At 35.2% G+C, this 19680-nt stretch overlaps 1 protein-coding gene across 1 annotated transcript; it reads right to left on the reverse strand.

The window, feature by feature from the left end:
* Positions 1-5968: 5968 nt before the first annotated feature.
* LOC107815887 (putative zinc metallopeptidase EGY3, chloroplastic) lies at positions 5969-10672 on the reverse strand. The gene is made up of 6 exons (XM_016641533.2): positions 9919-10672; positions 9278-9475; positions 8571-8795; positions 7893-8131; positions 7186-7340; positions 5969-6394 (listed from the first exon to the last, which is right to left on the reverse strand). Exons 1-6 carry the CDS (start codon positions 10477-10479, stop codon positions 6039-6041), a joined length of 1734 nt encoding a protein of 577 aa, XP_016497019.1. The 5' UTR covers positions 10480-10672; the 3' UTR covers positions 5969-6038.
* Between the last annotated feature and the right edge of the window lie 9008 nt (positions 10673-19680).

The raw sequence follows: 19680 nt of genomic DNA on the forward strand, positions 1-19680 counted from the left end.
TCGAAACTAATAAAAAGATTTGTTCGTGCCTCAACTATTAGACAATTTTTATTTTTTTTATAACTTCTTACTAGCAAATGTATTATGTATTCTTTGCACACTTAAATTTAGACAAATGATAACGAGCATTTCTCTCTCTATATGTATAATAATACTTTTTTTTTTTATATTATGTATTTTAATTTGACTGGACACTAAGTTTAGAAGAAAAAAAATTCATCGAATCCTATGGTCATAAAAGAAAGAGGTGTGTAATATACCAAAATGCACTTGAATGTGTGGTTTGAAATATGTTACGTGGAATGTTGAAGTTAAAAAGTTATTAAATATGAAAATAATATTCTTTTTATAACAGACTAAAAAAAAGTAAGATATATTAATTAGTGGATGTCCCAGACCTCACAGTTTGGGATAATACGAGTATATTGTTATTATTGTTGTGATTAATTAGTGGATGTGTGTACGTATTATTCAAAATATATTAAGTTATACGGAGTTCAAATCGAGGACACGGATCTATAAAGAAAATCGTCTCCTGATCATTATTGCTCCATGTATGCTGGATTAGCACTCTCCAATATCATCATAAGGCTCTAGCCTTTTTCAACATGATCGATGCAGCATCGATCTTTTAATTTCATTTTTAGGTTTAAATAGAAAAGTAAAAACAAAAGCAAACCAAGAAAAAGCAAAAGCATAATAATTTTGTTTTATTGTCGTGAGTTAGATTTGGAATTTTTTTAGCTTTGACATAGTACTTCGATAACTGTACGCCGAGTCCAAAATATAATCCTAACAATTATCTCTTTAAAAAAAACAATTAATTAAGACCAAAAAAGAGCTTAGTTTTCAGAAAGAAAGCATGAGAGCAATTATCTCTATACTAGAAGGTTGTTGGAAGAATAGTAAAGTGGGAGAAAAGATCACATGATGAAAAAGCGTAAGAGTAGGGTTGACCTTTCGGCAATGAATTGAATACAGAAAAGAAGGAAAAAAGAAAAAGTAAAGAAGGTTCATAAGCATTGAACTTTGACAATTAATTTTGGAGGCGGGGATCGACTTGGGGGAGAAACTTGAAAGAACCTTCTGTGGTCTATATATCTTTGATTTTTACATCATTTTATTTTATGGCAATTCTACTATACCATTTAAAGAAAATTACTCCTTTTTAGTCTTTCTATTAATAGAAAATTTTCCATTTCCCTTTCCTTTGTCACGAGATTTACTACTTTGATAAAAGGCTATCACCACAAGGGTTTTGATCATTGGCCACCATTCACGATTTAGTTTTAAAACTTGGAAAAAATATTTTTTGAAAGTTAATGTTGTGTTTGGACATGTATTTTACTTAAAAAAAAATTATGAATGGAAGAAAAAATTTCACCCAAAAATTGGTCCAAAGACATAATAATCTCAACTTCACTTAACTGAACTAGGTCATATGATTTGGAATATGTTTGAGTATTGAGATTTTGATGATTAACAAAGTTTGTTCAGATGCAATCTTCGAAGAACCAGGTCCTCAACGTAGCTGCTTAACTGCTCTAAGAACCAGCTCCTCAAGGTAAAGGACCAGCTCCTAATGGTTGATGACTTTACGTCTTTAATTTGCAAGACAATAACTTTATCTCAAAGTTACCCAGATCCGAGTTTGGTGGAAGAAGGTTGTTAGACATGATAAGGGTTGTTGACCAAGAAGATACGAATAAATAAGTGAGAGACAAGAGTCCCAAGACTTGTGGAATCCTTGGAACAGTATGAGTCATATCAAATGAGAAGCTCACTACGCATGGGACTCCTAGAAGATCTTGGAGTCCAGGTATTTAAATACTATCCATCTGGACTGCTGAGATTATCCATTTACACATCAACTGAAGAACTATATTTTGCACACTCTCGAGTATCAGTGTTGTGTTTTTCTTGAGTCAGTCTAGTGAATATGTGTTAGGAATTTGAGTTGTAATCAAAGTGTCACAAACAATTAGTGAGTTGGAGAGAGTGTTTGCTTTACAGGTTAGAGTAATTTGTAAATCAAATAGTCGTAGTAAGAGTACTGGAGAATATTGAATTGCGGTCTTGTAATCGATACGTTTTGGCTCATTGTTCTAGTGGAGTTGAAGCTGAAAATCCTACGCAGTATTTCGTGGTTTTTGCACCTTTTGAGCCGAGTGATTTTTCACATAAAATCACTGTGTTTACTTTACTGCTTATTTTACTTCACGTTTAAGGAATACGGTAAAGAACCAAGTTCTTTAATAATTCATAAGGGCACTCAAACTAACATAATAAACGTAACAGTGCTTATAGAACAAGGGAAGAATTATTTAAGCTTATTCCATAAGTAAAATTCATGCCTGGGATTAGGCAAGACTCTTCCCAATTGAGATAACTAATATTGGTTGAAATTTTGGAAGTAACCCAACTTAAACCTTTCTTGTCTACATAACTTACTTACAAATATATTAACTTAACGAATTAGATGTTTTACCATTTTATTGATCAAGGACACTTTTTATAATTGGACTTTGGCTCAGCCACTGTACATTAATTTAGCCGTTAGAAGAAAATCCTAAGGCAGTCAATATAGAAAAATATTAGTAGTAGTTGACACAAATACAATTTAAGAACCTTCCTGTTAGCATGTTGCTTTCAGCACATTGACAAGCATTAGTTTTAGCAATTATTTTAAACGTTTCTTCAGCTGTGTAAGTGTGTTCAGTATTTGTGTCAAACAAAATTCAAGAACGTAACTGCCCTTTGTTTTTCTCGTCAAAAGGCTCTAGATTGTATAATTACATTCTATAGAAATACAAATAATAGACGTCAAACTATAAGTCAAATCCTCCTAAGGTGTTTCTAGATAAAAAATAAAATAAAATAAAAAATTCCTCCCAAGGTTTTGAAGTCAGTACACCTAAATGAGGCCAATAGGAAAATTTCCCACGGATTAGTACATCAAAATGGGCAAAAAATAAACAACAAAAGTCTCCAAACCAACATGCTAATACCACGTACAGAAAGACAATGTTTCTTTTTTCCTTCTCTGAATGAGGTTATGACAACCAACAAACGATCGAGTAAATTTTATGGGTGGTCATTTAACTTTTGTTCATTACCCAAACGTCACTTTTCTTTCTTTTGTTACGTAAAAATCATTCAACTTTGTGTTCATTACCCAAAAGTCACATTTCTTTCTTTTGTTACACAAAAATTATTTTACTATGCTCTAGTTATCACAATAATCACTTTGACCAGATTTTACAAACCTTTCACCTGAAAAGTCTATTATGTCCTCCCATTTATGTAATATATTCGTACATTTAATTTTTTCTTGATATTAATTTTCAAGATATATAAGTAGCATTATTAAATTTGTCAGTAACATTACCGTGCACAAATCTCTAGTTCACGTTCTTAATCATGATTAACGAAGTATGTTTAATAAAAATTAAAAAATCAAAGCTCATTAATTTATCAGCTAATCCATACCCATTAATTTAATAAATAAAATACCCATATCTAGCCAAATGACACATTAGATTAATACTTTCAAATAAATAATATTAACAGATAAAGCTTTAAAAAACTTAATATTAAACACAAATATCTTTGAAACTTTTTTAAAATTTTATAAGAAAAAACTATCATTTGTTAAACAAATATATTTTTATTATTTAAAATAAATATTAAAATATAATTTTATTATTATTTTTATATTTAAAATATGTTCATGTTTGAGTATGATTAAACAAATTGAGTGTCATGAAAAAAATTAAATGTATGGATATATTATAAAAATAATAAATAAAATAATTTAAAATTATTTTAATTATAAGTAAAATACCTAGGTAAAAATATATTATATAGTATATAATTTAGAAGGTGTTACATAAGAGGATTTATAATGTCAAGGACATAATAGACTTTTCAAGTAAAAGTATTATAAAATCTGGCCAAGGTGACTTTTGCGATAAATAGCGCAAAGTAAAATAATTTTTGTGTAACAAAAAAAAGAAAAATAACTTTTGGGTAATGAACACAAAGTTGAATGATTTTTACGTAACAAAAAGAAGAAAAATGATTTTTGTGTAATGAACACAAAATTGAATGACCACCCATAAAATTTAATCTAATTGTCTTGTAGATGCAAAACATGAGGCAATTACAAGAGAATACAACAAATCTATAGCAACCAATTAGGAAATACTTTAAACATTAAGACTTGAAGAAATGGGACATTGGCACCCTAAAATTCCTTTTTTTCTTGAGAAATTAACTTGAATAGCCGCCCATCAAAACTAATAGCCGGCAGATGTATATATTATATATAACTAGTCTATAATATATGTATATTGAGTAGGGCCTGTAAATATTTTTGACTGAGTGGTCAAAGGTGTAACCTGCCCTGATAATGGGGGCAGGACCAATTACACAGTGGTGAAACATTTTTTTTATTTTTCTCAAAGGTGAAACTTAGAATAGCAACATGTGAATTCAGCCCCCTGAAACTATTGCTAGTCAAGCTCAATTTAAGCCACCTTCCCTTTCTCTGTTCCTTATATATCATGAATCTGAATGTCACAAACTCTATCTATCTATCCAAATTTCTGCTTACTGCAGCTCTTTTTCTCATCCAAAATTTCAACAATTTCTGCAGCTTCTTTTCACTACCTTCGAGATTTGGACATTCAGCTATTAACAGAAAGATGCACGTACAGTAATGTTTGCTATACACAAAAGTTAGTGTTCCACTTTTGCATCTTCAAGACTAGAAAATGATTACATTTTACATTCAGAGTTGAACTGCTTGTAACTGCAGCAGCATAGGTGTGTGTAAAGTATAATAAATAGAGTGGACTAATTGAACACAACATTTTTCACACAAGACATGGATATACATGTGAAACCACCAAAATTTCAACAGATAATAAAATCCAAACCCATGCGTTGAAAGAATATAAATGTTAAACCCATCAAATTTAAATCCGGAATCCGCCTGTGTGAGTAATTAAGAACCTTTTAGCCTCGATATATTCATGTCATGGGAGAAAGCGCATGAAAAGGAGGTCATGTATGTAATATCAACAATTAAAGATTTAACAATCTCACAGACGATGCAGAAAGATCACCAAGCAGTAATATCACAAGAATAAAGTTCTGAAACACTTCAAGGCCTCTGAAATTAAGTCTAAATAAGCTCGTAAGCCACCACAGACTTTCCAATCTCAATTTCACAAGCTTAAGAAGAGGAAATGTTTTGGAGTCTCATAACAAAGCACCAGTATGCTGCCATGTGTGTTTCTAGTACACATTGCAGTGTTGAAAGCAAAACAAAATCACAAACTTAAAATCCAAGGATACCTTACAGATCGTTTTAACTCCGCAAACTGAGAGAACTACAGGTTACAGAAGTATTCCTTTATAGTCTTATTTGCATATAACACAACAACAAATTGTTCATATCAGTATTCTCAATGAATTCAGTTACTGAATGACACAAACATAATAAAACATTGAAATACATGGAAGAGGGTATACAGCTAAGCCCTGTATCAGTGTGACAGCTTTCATCTGTCTTCAACGAGCTTGCCACCGCATAGAAACAATTACTCTACTTTTTTCTGCTATCAACTTGGGATACAAATCATGAAAGTTACCTGCTTCCTGCTTTACAATAGGTCTGATATAGTGATTATTATTTTATGATTCATATCATGATGCAATTCCGATTATTGGGAAATGCAACCAGCATATCCAGATTAGGCATAGCTATGCCCAGAAATGTTTCAGAGAATATCAGAACATCTGACTCTACACAAAAACCACTTACATAATCAGTCAACAGGAAGCAGGATAGTTGGCTTGAAGACTTCAAGCATATGATCTCTGCTAATAGGTTATGCCTTTTCGCACCATTTCATTGAATAACTTCACTGGAAGGTATCAAAGCGTGCATCTAAACATTCAATTAGAGAGATAACACCTGATCTTAACAAAAAAATAGCACTTTACAATATATTTTCTATAAGTATACACAATTACAGATCACCGCGGAAGTATGGAGCACCAAAAAATGAGCTGGAGAATGTACCACCCAAATTGGGGAAAAGGGTTAGGAAACACATCAAGAAGAGTACACAACCCCAAGAAAACCTCTCATTTCCAAGGGGGGTGATCTCGTCTTGTGCAGGGGTCTCCTCTCCACCACGGAAGAAGGTTGCGAAGAGTCCCCACGCCAGACATAGTACGCTTCCGCTTAGACCACCTATCCCTAGCAACAGGGAAGTTGCAAAAGATAACAAAGCAGCAGTGCTCCTGCCAAACATAGCTTGTGCAATTCGCCCGCCCTCTAGTCTTCCGCATGGCAAGAGATTTAAAGAGGTCACAACCATCCCTGCAAAACAATGACCACATTGGGTGATGTAATGGAGAAAATTCCTTCTCACCATTATTTTTTGACAAAATTGGAAGTGTACATTTACTCTATGTAAAAATAGTGTAAGAGCATAATCGGGGTGTTTATTTCAAGACAGGGAATAGATACAAGTCAATCTGTTCCTCTTTTTCTCATATATGTCTTTTCCTTCTCCTAAAGGCTAAAAAGGAACAAACAGTTTTAATCCTTTACCTACGGGAAGTGAAAGTAACAGTAGTTAGGCTTCCTTGTGGAAAAGAGAAAAAAGGTGGACAGCCATACATAATCACAACCATCCCTGCAAAAGAATGACCACACTGGGTGATGTAATGGACCATAAAGCAGTGCCAATGTCAGTTGACATGTTGCATTAAGAACTCATCAAGTATACATCTGGAAGTGAGACCATAATTTATTATGTTAGCGTCCTAGATTACCTTGTTCTATGAGGTTATAAGGAAGATCAGTGATTATGCAGGAGTAAATGTCTATCCATGAATGACCTATCCAGATACTCAGCTTTTATGCAGGTGCACCACTTGAAAATTAAAACGAATGCTCTTTCCCAGTCCATTTTATTCCCCTTCTTCTGATTATCACCCTTGGAATAAAGGATTTCACTAAATTGAATGCTTTTTGTTTAGCTGGGAACGGTAAGAGGAGTTTTACAACAATGGAGGAACACGGGCATAACATAATCCAATGTTTTGAGGTCACGTCGTAAAACTACTTTATGAAGCAAAAAAATAATCAAATTTCAAGCAACTCACCTAAAAGTCCAGCAAAAGCAAGGGGATCAACTGGAACTCCCACACCTTCAACAGCATAAGGCAGCACATTCCCAAGATCATCAGTATATGGTCCAACAACATATTGAATGAAGGAGAACAAAGGATTATTATAGAAGAACTGAGGTCTTATGTACCTGAAAAAAAAAAGAGAACAATAAGCGGAACTAATAAAGAAAAGGTAGCGTAAGGAAAATGACATTCAAATTAATAAAATTCATACTGATGAGGTAAGGTGGGAAGGAGACATGTATGATATGCTTGAAAATTTCTCATTATGGCATATCAAATTTGCTCAAAATATTTACTTGGTAAGTCATGTCAATTTTGCAATCATTTTCTTTGTTAATTTTAATGTACACATAAAACATCACAAAGTTTGGGCCATCAAGCTGTTTGCGCATGTTAGTTATTCTATGGTAGCAAAAGATTTATATATGGGAAAGTTTCACCTCTGATAACTTAAATACACACAGTCATTCATACTAAGTTCATGCAGAGGCACACCAGAAAAGCCATTAAGCGCTCAAGAGAAAAAAAAAAATTCACAACCACAGTTTCTAAATCATGTCGGTCAAAAAAAGCAAGGGGAAAAACCAAAATTTGCATTCCATATTGAAGTGTATATGAGACAGAAATTATTCTAGTGCAATGCACCATTAAAGGGGAGAACAAAAATAATCACTTACAGTGCATTGTCACCTCCATTAAAGCTTCCATCAGCGATAAAAGCAGCCATTGCAAGTATTAGCGATGTCAAGTATGCACTTGCTGTACGAGCAACTGGAATATCAAATAAAGCCTTCTTATTTGGTAGCAGGGACTCGTAGTTATTCATAACACCCAGGCAACCAGTCCAATTGGATGGAACAAGAAAAGATGGACTAAGTTTGACACCGTAGCGCGCAGCAGTTACTCTTGTGGTTACCTGCCATGCATGTAAGATAGCAATTATTAAGCAGAACACAGACATCAGAAGTTTGTTGTTCGTCATGAAAATTAAAGCAATTACCCCATCATAGTATGAAGTCGCAAGGTCTACAAGCTCTGAACTATAAATATAAAAACTCCGAACTCCACATAACAAACACATCATGTCAATCCAATACTACGAAACGCACCAGATAACCTACACTTACTTGCTTGAGTGTATCTAAAGGTTAAAAATTAATTGATCTTTACATTGCACCAATAGCTGAGATGAGACTTTAGAATAAAATTTCATTTACATGGCAAAAAGATTTTCTTAGAAACCAAATATCACAAATGTTTGACATCAATAAGAAGCATACTTGTGATTTGATCTAAAGCTTTCATGAGATTTAGCCATCAATTCACACGTTTTAATGGAGAAATACAATGCATACCTCTGAAACTCCCAAAATGGTCAAGAAGCCACCAAAAAGAGGGGCAACGTTGGCCAAGTAATCATCAATCGTTGCATCAGGCTTAAGGAAGAAACCACTGGTCAAAGCTATAGTGCCAAAAGTTGTTACAGCCAAAGCTACCGCACTGATGTAACCCGAAGGAGTACTTAATTTGGTTGATTCAAATTGAAGATCCATTTCTGACTTGGGTTGTACCACACAAGCCTGAAAAGAAAAATCATCAAATATAGATGCCATTTTCAAATGTAACCAGACGAAAATATCTGACTTTAAACATCTGAAATAACACAAGGTAGCCTTTCCCTCACACAATTAAATGCATTTGACTACCAAAAAATACTGAAAGAAAGAAACTAGGAGCTTCAGTTACAAAAGATTGTAATTTTAACACCACGGCTACACCTTTCCTTTTTTCGTTTTTTATTATTGATTCTGGCTCTTCACCTACATCACTGTATTCATTCCTCAAGATATAACCTCTCTCACAATCAATCAAGAATGTTAAATTACAAGCGCACTATTGACTCTAGATACTGGTCAATAGTTGCAAGTTCCGGCTGAAAGCTTCACAGCTTCTTAAACCTAGTAAACATACTCAACTATCAATAATGTAGTCCACTCACGAAAAAGGCGAAAAAGGCATAGCGAAACACTCAAAATTATCTTTTTAAACATCTAAAGTATACCTGCTTTACAATATCATTTGTTTTTTCCTCCATAAACCACAAAACGACCTCCCTTCCTGCAGCATCCGATAACTTTTTCTCTAATTTGGGGATTACTTCATCAATAGGCCTCCTCAAGTTTCCAATGAAAATTCCTCCATCTCCAAATCTCCTCACATCAGTTGCGAAGAACGTATCAAAGCCAAAACAATTCCTTAGCTGCCATAGAAAATTTATACAAACACCAGATACACAGAGAATATGTCATTAAGAAAATCAAGTAGCTATCGACAAGTACAACATAACATCAAAGCAGAAACTGCTAACCATGTATACCTATCCAAAAATATTCTTAAAAATGTATAATGTGCACCGAACAAATTGACTTTAAATTATGGATTTAAGTCATATGCACTGACACTATAAAGATTCTTTAACACTATCTGTGAACTTTAACCTGCGATAGCAGGTTAGAATACCAATTAATGCTCATCTAGAGTTTGCATGTAATTAGCTAATAAATGACCTGATTGTGTAAATAATTTTTACACAGACAGTGCGTCAAACTTAAACTCTATATAAATTAGGCTGCGCCACTCTAAACTAACTGAGTTTAAATTGTGGATTCACCGATCTGCATAATCATTTAAACAGAAAATTACCTTGTTAAGATCAAGAGCTACAAAAGCCTCCTCTGCTTTCTCCAACCTTTCCTTCTCTCTGGACAAACTATCACGAACCAAATTCTTAAAGAACCCCACAAGTGGGTTGCTACTGGTTTCACTATCAAGCTCTTTCAGTTTCCTATCAGTTCTCTTTTTCTCAAGCTTTATAGCAGTCTCAATTGAGGGATTCCCCATAAACTTCTTGAATTCTTCATCAGTCTTCCAATCCATTTCTTGTTGTTTCTCTCTTTCTATTCTTTCAGACTCTGATTCAGACTCATGTTGAGAACCACTCTCATGATTCTTAGATGAATCATTTTCTTCTGAAGCTACAGCCACAGAAGAAGATGAACCCTCATCTTCTTTCTCAGCTTTAACAGAAAAAATCAATCTTTTTCTATTTGGAACATACAAATTCAATCCTTTTCTATTAGGAGCATAAAAATTCAATCTTTTTGGGTTGTAAGTGGAAAATAGGGAAAATGATAAGTGGGTCTTTCGGCAAATCGAGGAGTATTTGGAAATTGAAGAGCATGAAGTAGCACAAAGAGTAGCCATGGGAGGGTGATGAAGAATGTTCTGAACTGAAGAGGAAACAACGTGGAATCCATTTTAAGGATGAGCAGATTTCGACTGGACCATGTAAGGGAAATGTCTAGAAAGTTGGAGAACAAGTACAGGTACAATGCGTTCTATAGGTAGTGACAATGAAATTGAAGTGTTGAAACCCCACAGAGATATTGGATAATACGACGCAGAAAACTTTGTGGTGTATGAAATTGGACTATATTGTGCATGATATATAATTCCAGGTAAGTCAAAATAAAAACCGGGTTGAGTTTATTCGTTCCGTCTCATTCTGATCTAAGATCATGAAAACTGAAAGGCAAGGGAAAAGAGGACAAGTGGCTTTGTTTGAGTTAAAATAATAAACTCATACCAATTATGGTTAGAAGTACGTAAAATTAGGATTCAACTTGATTTTAATGATATTTCTAAATTATAATTATAGATAATAAAAAAAAGTGATATTATTTGATTAGCTTATTTGTGTTTGACATGACCAAGGAATAAAAATATTTTTCTTATTTACTTTATAGTCAGTGCAAAAAAGAATGACACATTTTTATTTTTGGAAATAATTTACCTTTATATAATGATGTATAATCACACAAAATATATGTACCTCATTTTACAATACTGGTTCAAAAGTTTTTTTTTTTATTAAACTTTATATCCAGTCAAATAGATTCGCATGAATTGAATCGGAGGGAATAATACCTAATTCGTTAAGGCCCTTAAACTTATAAAGCTTCAGTCATGCTACAATGGATTAGGAATGTTTTTTCAAAGCAGTTTTTGTGTATATAATTGGCAGGTAGGGCCTTCATATAGAAGTATTTATATTCTGTTTGAATTCCATTCACCTAATGTGACGGAAGTAATTGACTTAAACTGATGAAGCAGAAGTAATCCTTCGTAAATACAAGAGAAGAAGAGCATGAACACTATATTATACGCCTTCCGTTTCAATTTGTTTGAGCCTATTTGATTGCGTACTGTATTTAAGAAAAAAGACAAAACTTCTGAACCTTGTGGCTAAAACAATTCATATATATTTGTATGACTATAAATATCTCATTAAGGGTAAAAGTGAAATTTTAAAGTTAAAATTTTATCAAATTTAGAAAGGATTTATTCTTTTTAAAATTGACTAAAAAGAAAATAGATTCATTCTTTTTGAGATGGAGTGAGTATAAATCATTTCATTAAGGGTAAAAATTAAAATTTTATCAAATTTAGAAAGAGTTTATTCTTTTTGAAACTGACTAAAAAGAAAACAAATTCAATCTTTCTGAGACGGAGGGAGTATAAAACATCCATTCCGTAGTACTTGCTAGTTCCCCTTTTCTTCATGATTGGCACCAATAAAACTTGATGGTGTTAGTGTAAATGAATATATATCTGATTGATTACATTTTTATCCTGTAAAATTATCTCAAAGGAGACAGACAAGTGCTTATTTGCGGGTTCATCTGTATTATGCCTAGTTTCCCATTCTGAAACAGAGTGCATATTTTCTCACCGTTACACAACGAGACAGCGTCGCGCAACGTACTGTCATGATTTCTAGGAGCTTTTTATAAAAAGGTGGACGACATATTAGACAATACAACTCGTCATTGAAGAATAGAGAGACTGCAAAAGTAATCATCTTCCAAATAATTGTCAAAATACTCATGAGTGGAAGGGGTAACAACACACTTGAACAGCTTTGTTGATGGCAATGACTCTATGGATGGCAATGACACCATGGCTACTCCTGTGCACCTATTTTTCTTCTTCTTCTTTGTTTCAATATATATAAAGATGTTCAGAGTATTTCCTTTCCTATTTGATTTAGGATTTTCTATGTACTATGTATTACTGGATTCAATGCCTCTTTTGATTTTTCTTTCCTTTTCCTTAGTCATGTCAAACTCAAATAAGTGTTTCAAATAATATCACTCCTTTTATCATGGTTAATTGATAAATTAGGTGATAATATGTTTAATTAATTTATATTCGTGTATTTATTGGTTTTTGATATAAGTATTCGGTGCAAGTAAGCTTTTACCGTACTCTATTACTTTGCCGTTCATATCCTTAGATTCCAATTACTCAGGCCTAATTGTATTTCAATCTGTTTTTCATGTCAATTTGACCAATTATATTTATTTATATATAGGTAATAGGAGTGCAAAAGTACCTGGATAAATACATTTACTCTTATTATATTCACACACTTGAAGCTCTTCGAAAGATATTTATTACAAGTAAATATTCTTTTCTTCAACATATTTGTAGTGCAGTTGGTCAAGGGATTAAAACAATTGACTTTCAACTAATAAATACACTTTATATCCAAATACCCAAACTCTTGGGGAAGAGATTTTTTTTTCTTTTTTTGTCAAAAGACTAAATTGGCCCCACATTAACCCCATTGTATTCTCACTCGTTTCTTTGACAAGAGTGAGTTGCTCTAGTGGTGAGCACCCTCCACTTCCAACTAAGAGGTTGTGAGTTCGAGTCACTCCAAGAGCAGAGGTGGGGAGTTCTTGGAGGGAGGGAGCCGAGGGTCTATCGGAAACAGCCTCTCTACCCTAGGGTAGGAGTACGGTCTGCGTACAAACTACCCTCCCCAGACCCCACTAGTGGGATTATACTGGGTTATTTTTGTTGTTGTTGTATTTCACTCGTTTCTACTACGAAAAGCTCCCTCCTCCTAAGCATTGTCCATAACAAATGGAACTAGTAATGTGGGAAATAAGCCAAATATCTTCTGAAGTACGTAAAATTGTATTAATATGTGAGATTTCATTAAATTGTCACTGTATATATTTAAATTAAATCCTACGTATTATACATGGTAATATATTGTAGTGTAAGTTCTATTCCTATTTTTAAAAAATATAAAAAGAAAATCAAGAAGGTAGGTTAACTAACTATACAACAACAACATACCTAGTATTATCTAACACCGTGGAGTCTGGGGAGGGTAGTGTGTACGCAGACCTTACTTCTACCTTGTGAGGATAGAGAGGATGTCTCCAATAGACCCTCGGCTCAGGAAAACATACGCACACATTAATAAAAATATAGACAAGAAGGGACAGTACCAAAAAGTCATATAAAAGCAGAATAAAAACAACAAGATAGTAAGGTGATCAACAATGAAAGAAAACAACGGTCAGTCATAAAAATCTACTACCAACAGAAAGCGAGATTGCGTGCCAATACTACTGTTATGAACACTCTAGTACTAGTTATGTGAACACTCTAGACTAGGTTATGAACACGAGTCCAGAACCATAATGTGGTTTATCTGGACTCAAAGAACCAAAATGTGTGGGAAAAAAACTAGGCACCATAATATATATAGCGCCCTAGTTGACCGCGTTTTACCTTAACGGCCGTTAACGTATAGCGTGGTCAACTAAGACGCTATATTTGAACGTAAAATGAGCGGGAAGGTATAACGCCTTATATTAAGACGATATAGTATAGCGTCTTAATATAAGGCATTATACCCACATAAATTATCGGCCCCTTCTCCTTCCCCACCAAAACAGAACCCTCCCCCCCTCCGCAAATTAAAAAAACGAACATCGGTCCCCCCCTCCCCCATTTTTAAGGAAAAAAAAGCTCGAGTGGAGCCCGCTGGTCCCATAAAAAGTGTACATTATCGGTCCCACATCGTATCTAAGGCGTTATCTCGTAGTGGGTTGCTTGTTTCGGCTCAAAATCACCAAATATTTGACTTTTCAAAAACTTTAAATCGAGTTACTTCGACTTATATTTTATTAAAACTCATGTTTAAAAAATGCCTATTAATTGTTTATACTGTGTTCTATGTTATTTCGTGATTGTTTTGCGATTTAATTAATTTATTTTTTTAATCTAAATTATATTATTAGTGTGATAAAAAAACTAGTAAAATAGAGAAATTGTTATTAGTTGTTAAAAAAAATTAAAGTTAATTAGTTAATTTTTTACTTTGGTATATATTTTGTCGTGATTGTTTTGTGATTCAATTAATTTATTAAATTTATCCGGTTTATATTAGTTATTTGCTAAAAGATTTGTAAAATAGATACATTCTTATTTAGGAATAATTAATCTTATTTAGATGTTATTGTTGTACATCTGAATACTCCTTTGTCTTATTTATATTCTTCTTCAAAATCTACATACTATGTGGTATATGAATATGTGACTTTAGTTCCCTGTAGTGGTATCTTGTGCCCATAAGTTTAATGTAGTGCTCGTATTTATAATGTGGTGCCCTTTTAGCGTAGTAAAATGAAGTTTCCTTTAGCGTAGTATCTTTGTAGCTATTGAAATTAATCATATAATTATATGTTAAATCAAAAATATCTGAAAAAAATTGATAGTTCTAACACAAACTCTCTCGAATTCTAGTCAACAAACGTAAGATAGAGCTATTAAATATAAACTTATAAAATAATAAACAAACATATTAATAAACAATATAGTAAAAATATCGAATAAATTTTAAATAGTAAACAATAAAATATAAAATTATAATATAGATTAAATAGTAAACTAACATATTAAATAGTAAACTAACAATATAGTAAAAATATCAAATAAATTTTAATATTAAAGATACTGCAATATATTTAAAGATGTTAAGCAATGAAAAAAGAAAAATACTTTAATTAATATTATTCAATTTACAGTAGTCGTCATGGAGGTTTCGCCTGTGCATCCCGGACCTGCATCGCTAGAGCTACTGTTGCTACGGGCCGAGCATAGGTCTTCGTAGCTATGGGAGGGGCAGTTATTGGCCCAGACATTCCGTGCTAGACGAGTGACGATATGTGGGACTTTCTTAGGGCCCATCATATCCATCCCCGTATAGTTAGACGCCTTCAGGATACGGGTTTCTATAGGATTATTGAGATCAGCCGGTTGCAGCTGGATTGGTCGTTGATCACGACTTTGATAGAGTGGTGGCGACCGGAGACGCACACATTTCATTTACACATTGGCGAGGCTACTATCACTCTTCAGGACGTGGAGGTTCTGTATGGGCTGCCGGTTGATGGACATCCTGTAGCTTTACCGCATACTATGAGAGATTATACGGGATTGTAGTACCTAGAGATGTTGCAGCGGCTCACCTATTTCCAGCCAGCGGAGGAGGTTGCATTGGTTGGGGCTAGTCGTCTGCAGTTGACGCCTGTCCGGCTGCATCTGGAGGTGATGCATGCGGACATTATAGATAATACACCGGATCTTCATATTAACCGGTACACGAGATTGTTGATGCTGCTTATGTTTGGAGGGGTATTGTACCCGAACACTTCAGGAAACCTAGTCATCTTGAGATTTCTTCATCATCTTGAGCGACTAGATGATTTACCTGATTACAGCTGGGGTGCAGCTGTTCTTGGTTACTTGTTGTCACGACCCAAAATCTATTAAAGGTCGTGATGGCGCCGGACACCACTGTCAGGCAAGCTAACAATAATTACTTCATTTGTTTTCCCATTCTTAATATTTTAAAAAGTGCATTTCCCTTTAATTAGATAGTAAAAATAGAATTTACAGAGTATATAATAATATCTTACAACAATTTCAATACTGTGCAACCCATAATCTCCCAAAACCTGGTGTCACAAGTGCATGAGCATCAATTAGGAAATAAATCATATACAACGTCTGTCCGGAATATAAATTTTGGACAGGAAAGAAAAATATAAATACTCTGAAGAAGACTCTGCTGGCTGCGGGTCGTAATAGGGAGAGCAACTCACCTAAATCTCTGTATGCACACATGCCTCTGCTCTTGCAAGGCTGCTAATCATAAATGTACCTGCACAAAACGTGCAACAAGTGTAGTATGAGTACGTAAATCAACGTGTACCCAGTAAGTATTCCGCATAACCCCGAAGAAGTAGTGACGAGGGGTCGACTCCGACACTCACTATTGGATAACATTATAATACCGATAGTTTAGTTAAGCATGAATTATAAGAAACAACGGGAGGATAAATAATCAATAAGTAAGCAAACATTTCTTTTATTATGTAGGAAATTTCCATCATAGATTTCATCATTTAGCAATTTATATCTCAAGTCAATGAAACAGTAGCAAATATTATGTATTTCAAAGATGTAACATGCGCAAACAATGCCGAGGTCGTACGACCCGCTCCAATATATAAATATAAACTGTGCACTGCCGAGGGTCGAACGACGCGAACCACAAATGCATCTATTTAATCTGCCGAGGCGTTCGACCCACTCCACAAAATGAAAAACACATTCAAAAACCCAAATCAAGAATTAATTAAGGAGCAATTATCCAAGGAAATGCCAATTCTCATTTAACGGTCAAGAAGCGAAGTTTAACCTTTTAAAAATTCCTTTACCAAGTTCAATGTGATTTAAGAAATTTAAATTAACAATAAGGTTGCAAATATCGCAAGTATAGCATAATTTGGGTCCTAGACTACCTGGATTTAAGCATAATAGTAGCTACGCACGGACTCTCGTCACCTCGTACGTACGTAGCCCCCACAAATAGAAGCACATATTGAATTATTTCTCCTATGGGGTTAATTCCCTCTTACAAGGTTAGAAAGGAGACTTACCTCGCTCCGAAGTCCCAAAACCGGCTCCAACACCTTTCTAGTAACCCGAACCGATGCCTATCGCTCCAAAACTAGCCAATAAATGTTCAAATCCATAAATATACACTCTAATACTCATTATAATCTAATTTATAACAATTCCTAACTTCGCTTGAAGAGTCGATAAAAAATCACTCTCGGGTTCACGTGCTCGGATTCAGAAAATTTTCGAAGATAAACTTTTCCCATAACCTCACAAAACCAAATATATAGTTTATTCTCAATTCCATGCCCAAATTCGTGGTCAAAATCCAAAAATACCAAATTCTAGGTTTTCTACCAAAACCCCCATAATTTCTACAATTTTTCATGTTCAAATCCTTATAAAACCCATGTATTTAACTTATAATAAGTGAGAATCACTTACCTTGTGTTGCTTGATGAAAATATCCCTTTGAAGCTCTCTAAAATCACCCCAACCAAGTGGAAAAATGAGAGAAGAAGAGTCAAATCTCGCCCTTTAAACAATCTGCCCAGCGACCTTTCGCACCTGCGGTTACTTGACTGCTTCTGCGGTTCCGCAGGTGCGGCCACTCTACTGCTTCTGCGGTCCTCCTCCAGACCCCTCAGCTCTGCATCTGCGGGCCCCATCCGCTTCTGTGGTCCCAGCCTTCTCCAGCCTAAGCCGCTTCTGCGACCCTCATGGCCGCTTCTGCGACTTCGCACCTGCGGTCCTAACCTCGTAGGTGCGGTTACATCAGAAGACAGCAGCCTCAGCACCTCCATAAGGCCAAATTAAATCCGTTAACCATCCGGAATCCACCCGAGGCCCCCGGGACCTCAACCAATTATACCCACACGTGCTAAAACACCATACGTACTTAGTCGAGCCTTCAAATCATATCAAACATCATCTCAATCACGGATCGCAACCCAATTCAAGCTTAATGAACTTTAGAACTTTAAACTTCTGCATTCGATGTCGAAACCTATCAAATCACGCCCGATTGACCTCAAATTGTGCACAAAGTCACAATCGACATTACAGACCTACTCCAACTTCCGGAATCGGAATCCGGCCCTGATATCAAAAAGTTCACCTCCGGTCAAACTTCTTAAAAACCTTCAAATTTTTAACTTTCGCCAAATGACCCCAAATGACCTACGGACCTCCAAATCCACTTCCGGACGTGCTCCCAATAGCAGAATCACCATATGGAGTTATTCCCACACTTGGAATCCCAAACAGACATCGATAACATTGAAATGCACTTCAACCCAAATTTATGAAATTCTTTCAAAATGCCAAATCTTCCACCATAGGTGCCGAAACGCTCTCGGGCCATCCAAAACCCGATCCGGACATACGCCCAAGTCCATAATCATCATACAAACCTGTTGGAACCTTCAAATCCCGATTCCGAGGTTTTTTACTCCAAATCCACCCTTAGTCAGATTCTTCTAACTTTAAGCTTCTGAATTGAGAATTATCTTTCCAAATCCACTCCGAACTTCCCGAATCTTAATTCCGACCACGCGTGCAAGTTATAATACCTGAAGTGAAGCTGCTCATGGCCTCAAACCGCCGAACGACGTGCTAGAGCTCAAAACGACTGGTCGGGTCGTTACATTCTCTCCCGCTTAAACATACATTCGTCCTCGAACGTGCTAAGAATTGCTCCGGAGTTGTCCAAAATCATTGTTTAACACCTCGCGCGCCTACCTGTGCTACCACAACCGAGTTGAGCCCATCAGCTCAAGCAAACCTATAATTTCTCCTTTTCATTTAGTCAAATAAACCTTAGAGCCAAATTCCAACATTTGAAATCCTCTACCAGGTCTGTTTCCAACATACAAATATCGTACCCATCACTACACGATGTGCCAATATATGATTGTATACCTGTTCTGAATCCACACCATGCACTGCTTAATTCACCTGACCATAATAACACTCTTTGATAATAATAGTCACAATTCCACGAATCTGATGCCCACAACACACCCCATGATGCATATAAGTCCTGTTCCAACTTTTGCAATACTGCCACGACGGAAGAGATGTGTAGAAATTCATATCCAACTATTGAGTCATCAATTCATTGAGTCTCTCCTCCTGATAAGAACCATTACCTCATTATAAACCAAATAATGATATTTTCTCTCAAATATGCTGCACATAAATCCGATCGCACTGATCCCAGGTCCAATAATCGCGTCTCACCCAATGCAAGTTGCTCAGGCAATAAGCCACCTCAGACACTGCCAAAAGTCTCATATAATGCCACAATGCGCCAACAAGCTATATACTCGCATGTGATACACAAGGGAACGAGCTTTGAAAAGAACTACTCAACCCACGTAACTAATTTAAACAACCGAAAAGATATTATGAACCTTCCTCAGAAAACGAGGAGCAAAACACATAATAATAGATATGGAAAACTGTACCCAATATCACACTATTGCGGCGTGCAACCCGATCCAACCATAATACCTGTGGCGGCGTGCCACCCGATCCACACATAATAATCTATAAGAAAATACTTACCGAGCCAGAATGCTCATACCTACGAAATACTCGAATGTCGACCACAAGCATGCCAAGTGCATTATA

This window comes from Nicotiana tabacum, chromosome 19 (genome assembly GCF_000715075.1).
Source record: "Nicotiana tabacum cultivar K326 chromosome 19, ASM71507v2, whole genome shotgun sequence".
NCBI classification, from domain to species: domain Eukaryota; kingdom Viridiplantae; phylum Streptophyta; class Magnoliopsida; order Solanales; family Solanaceae; genus Nicotiana; species Nicotiana tabacum.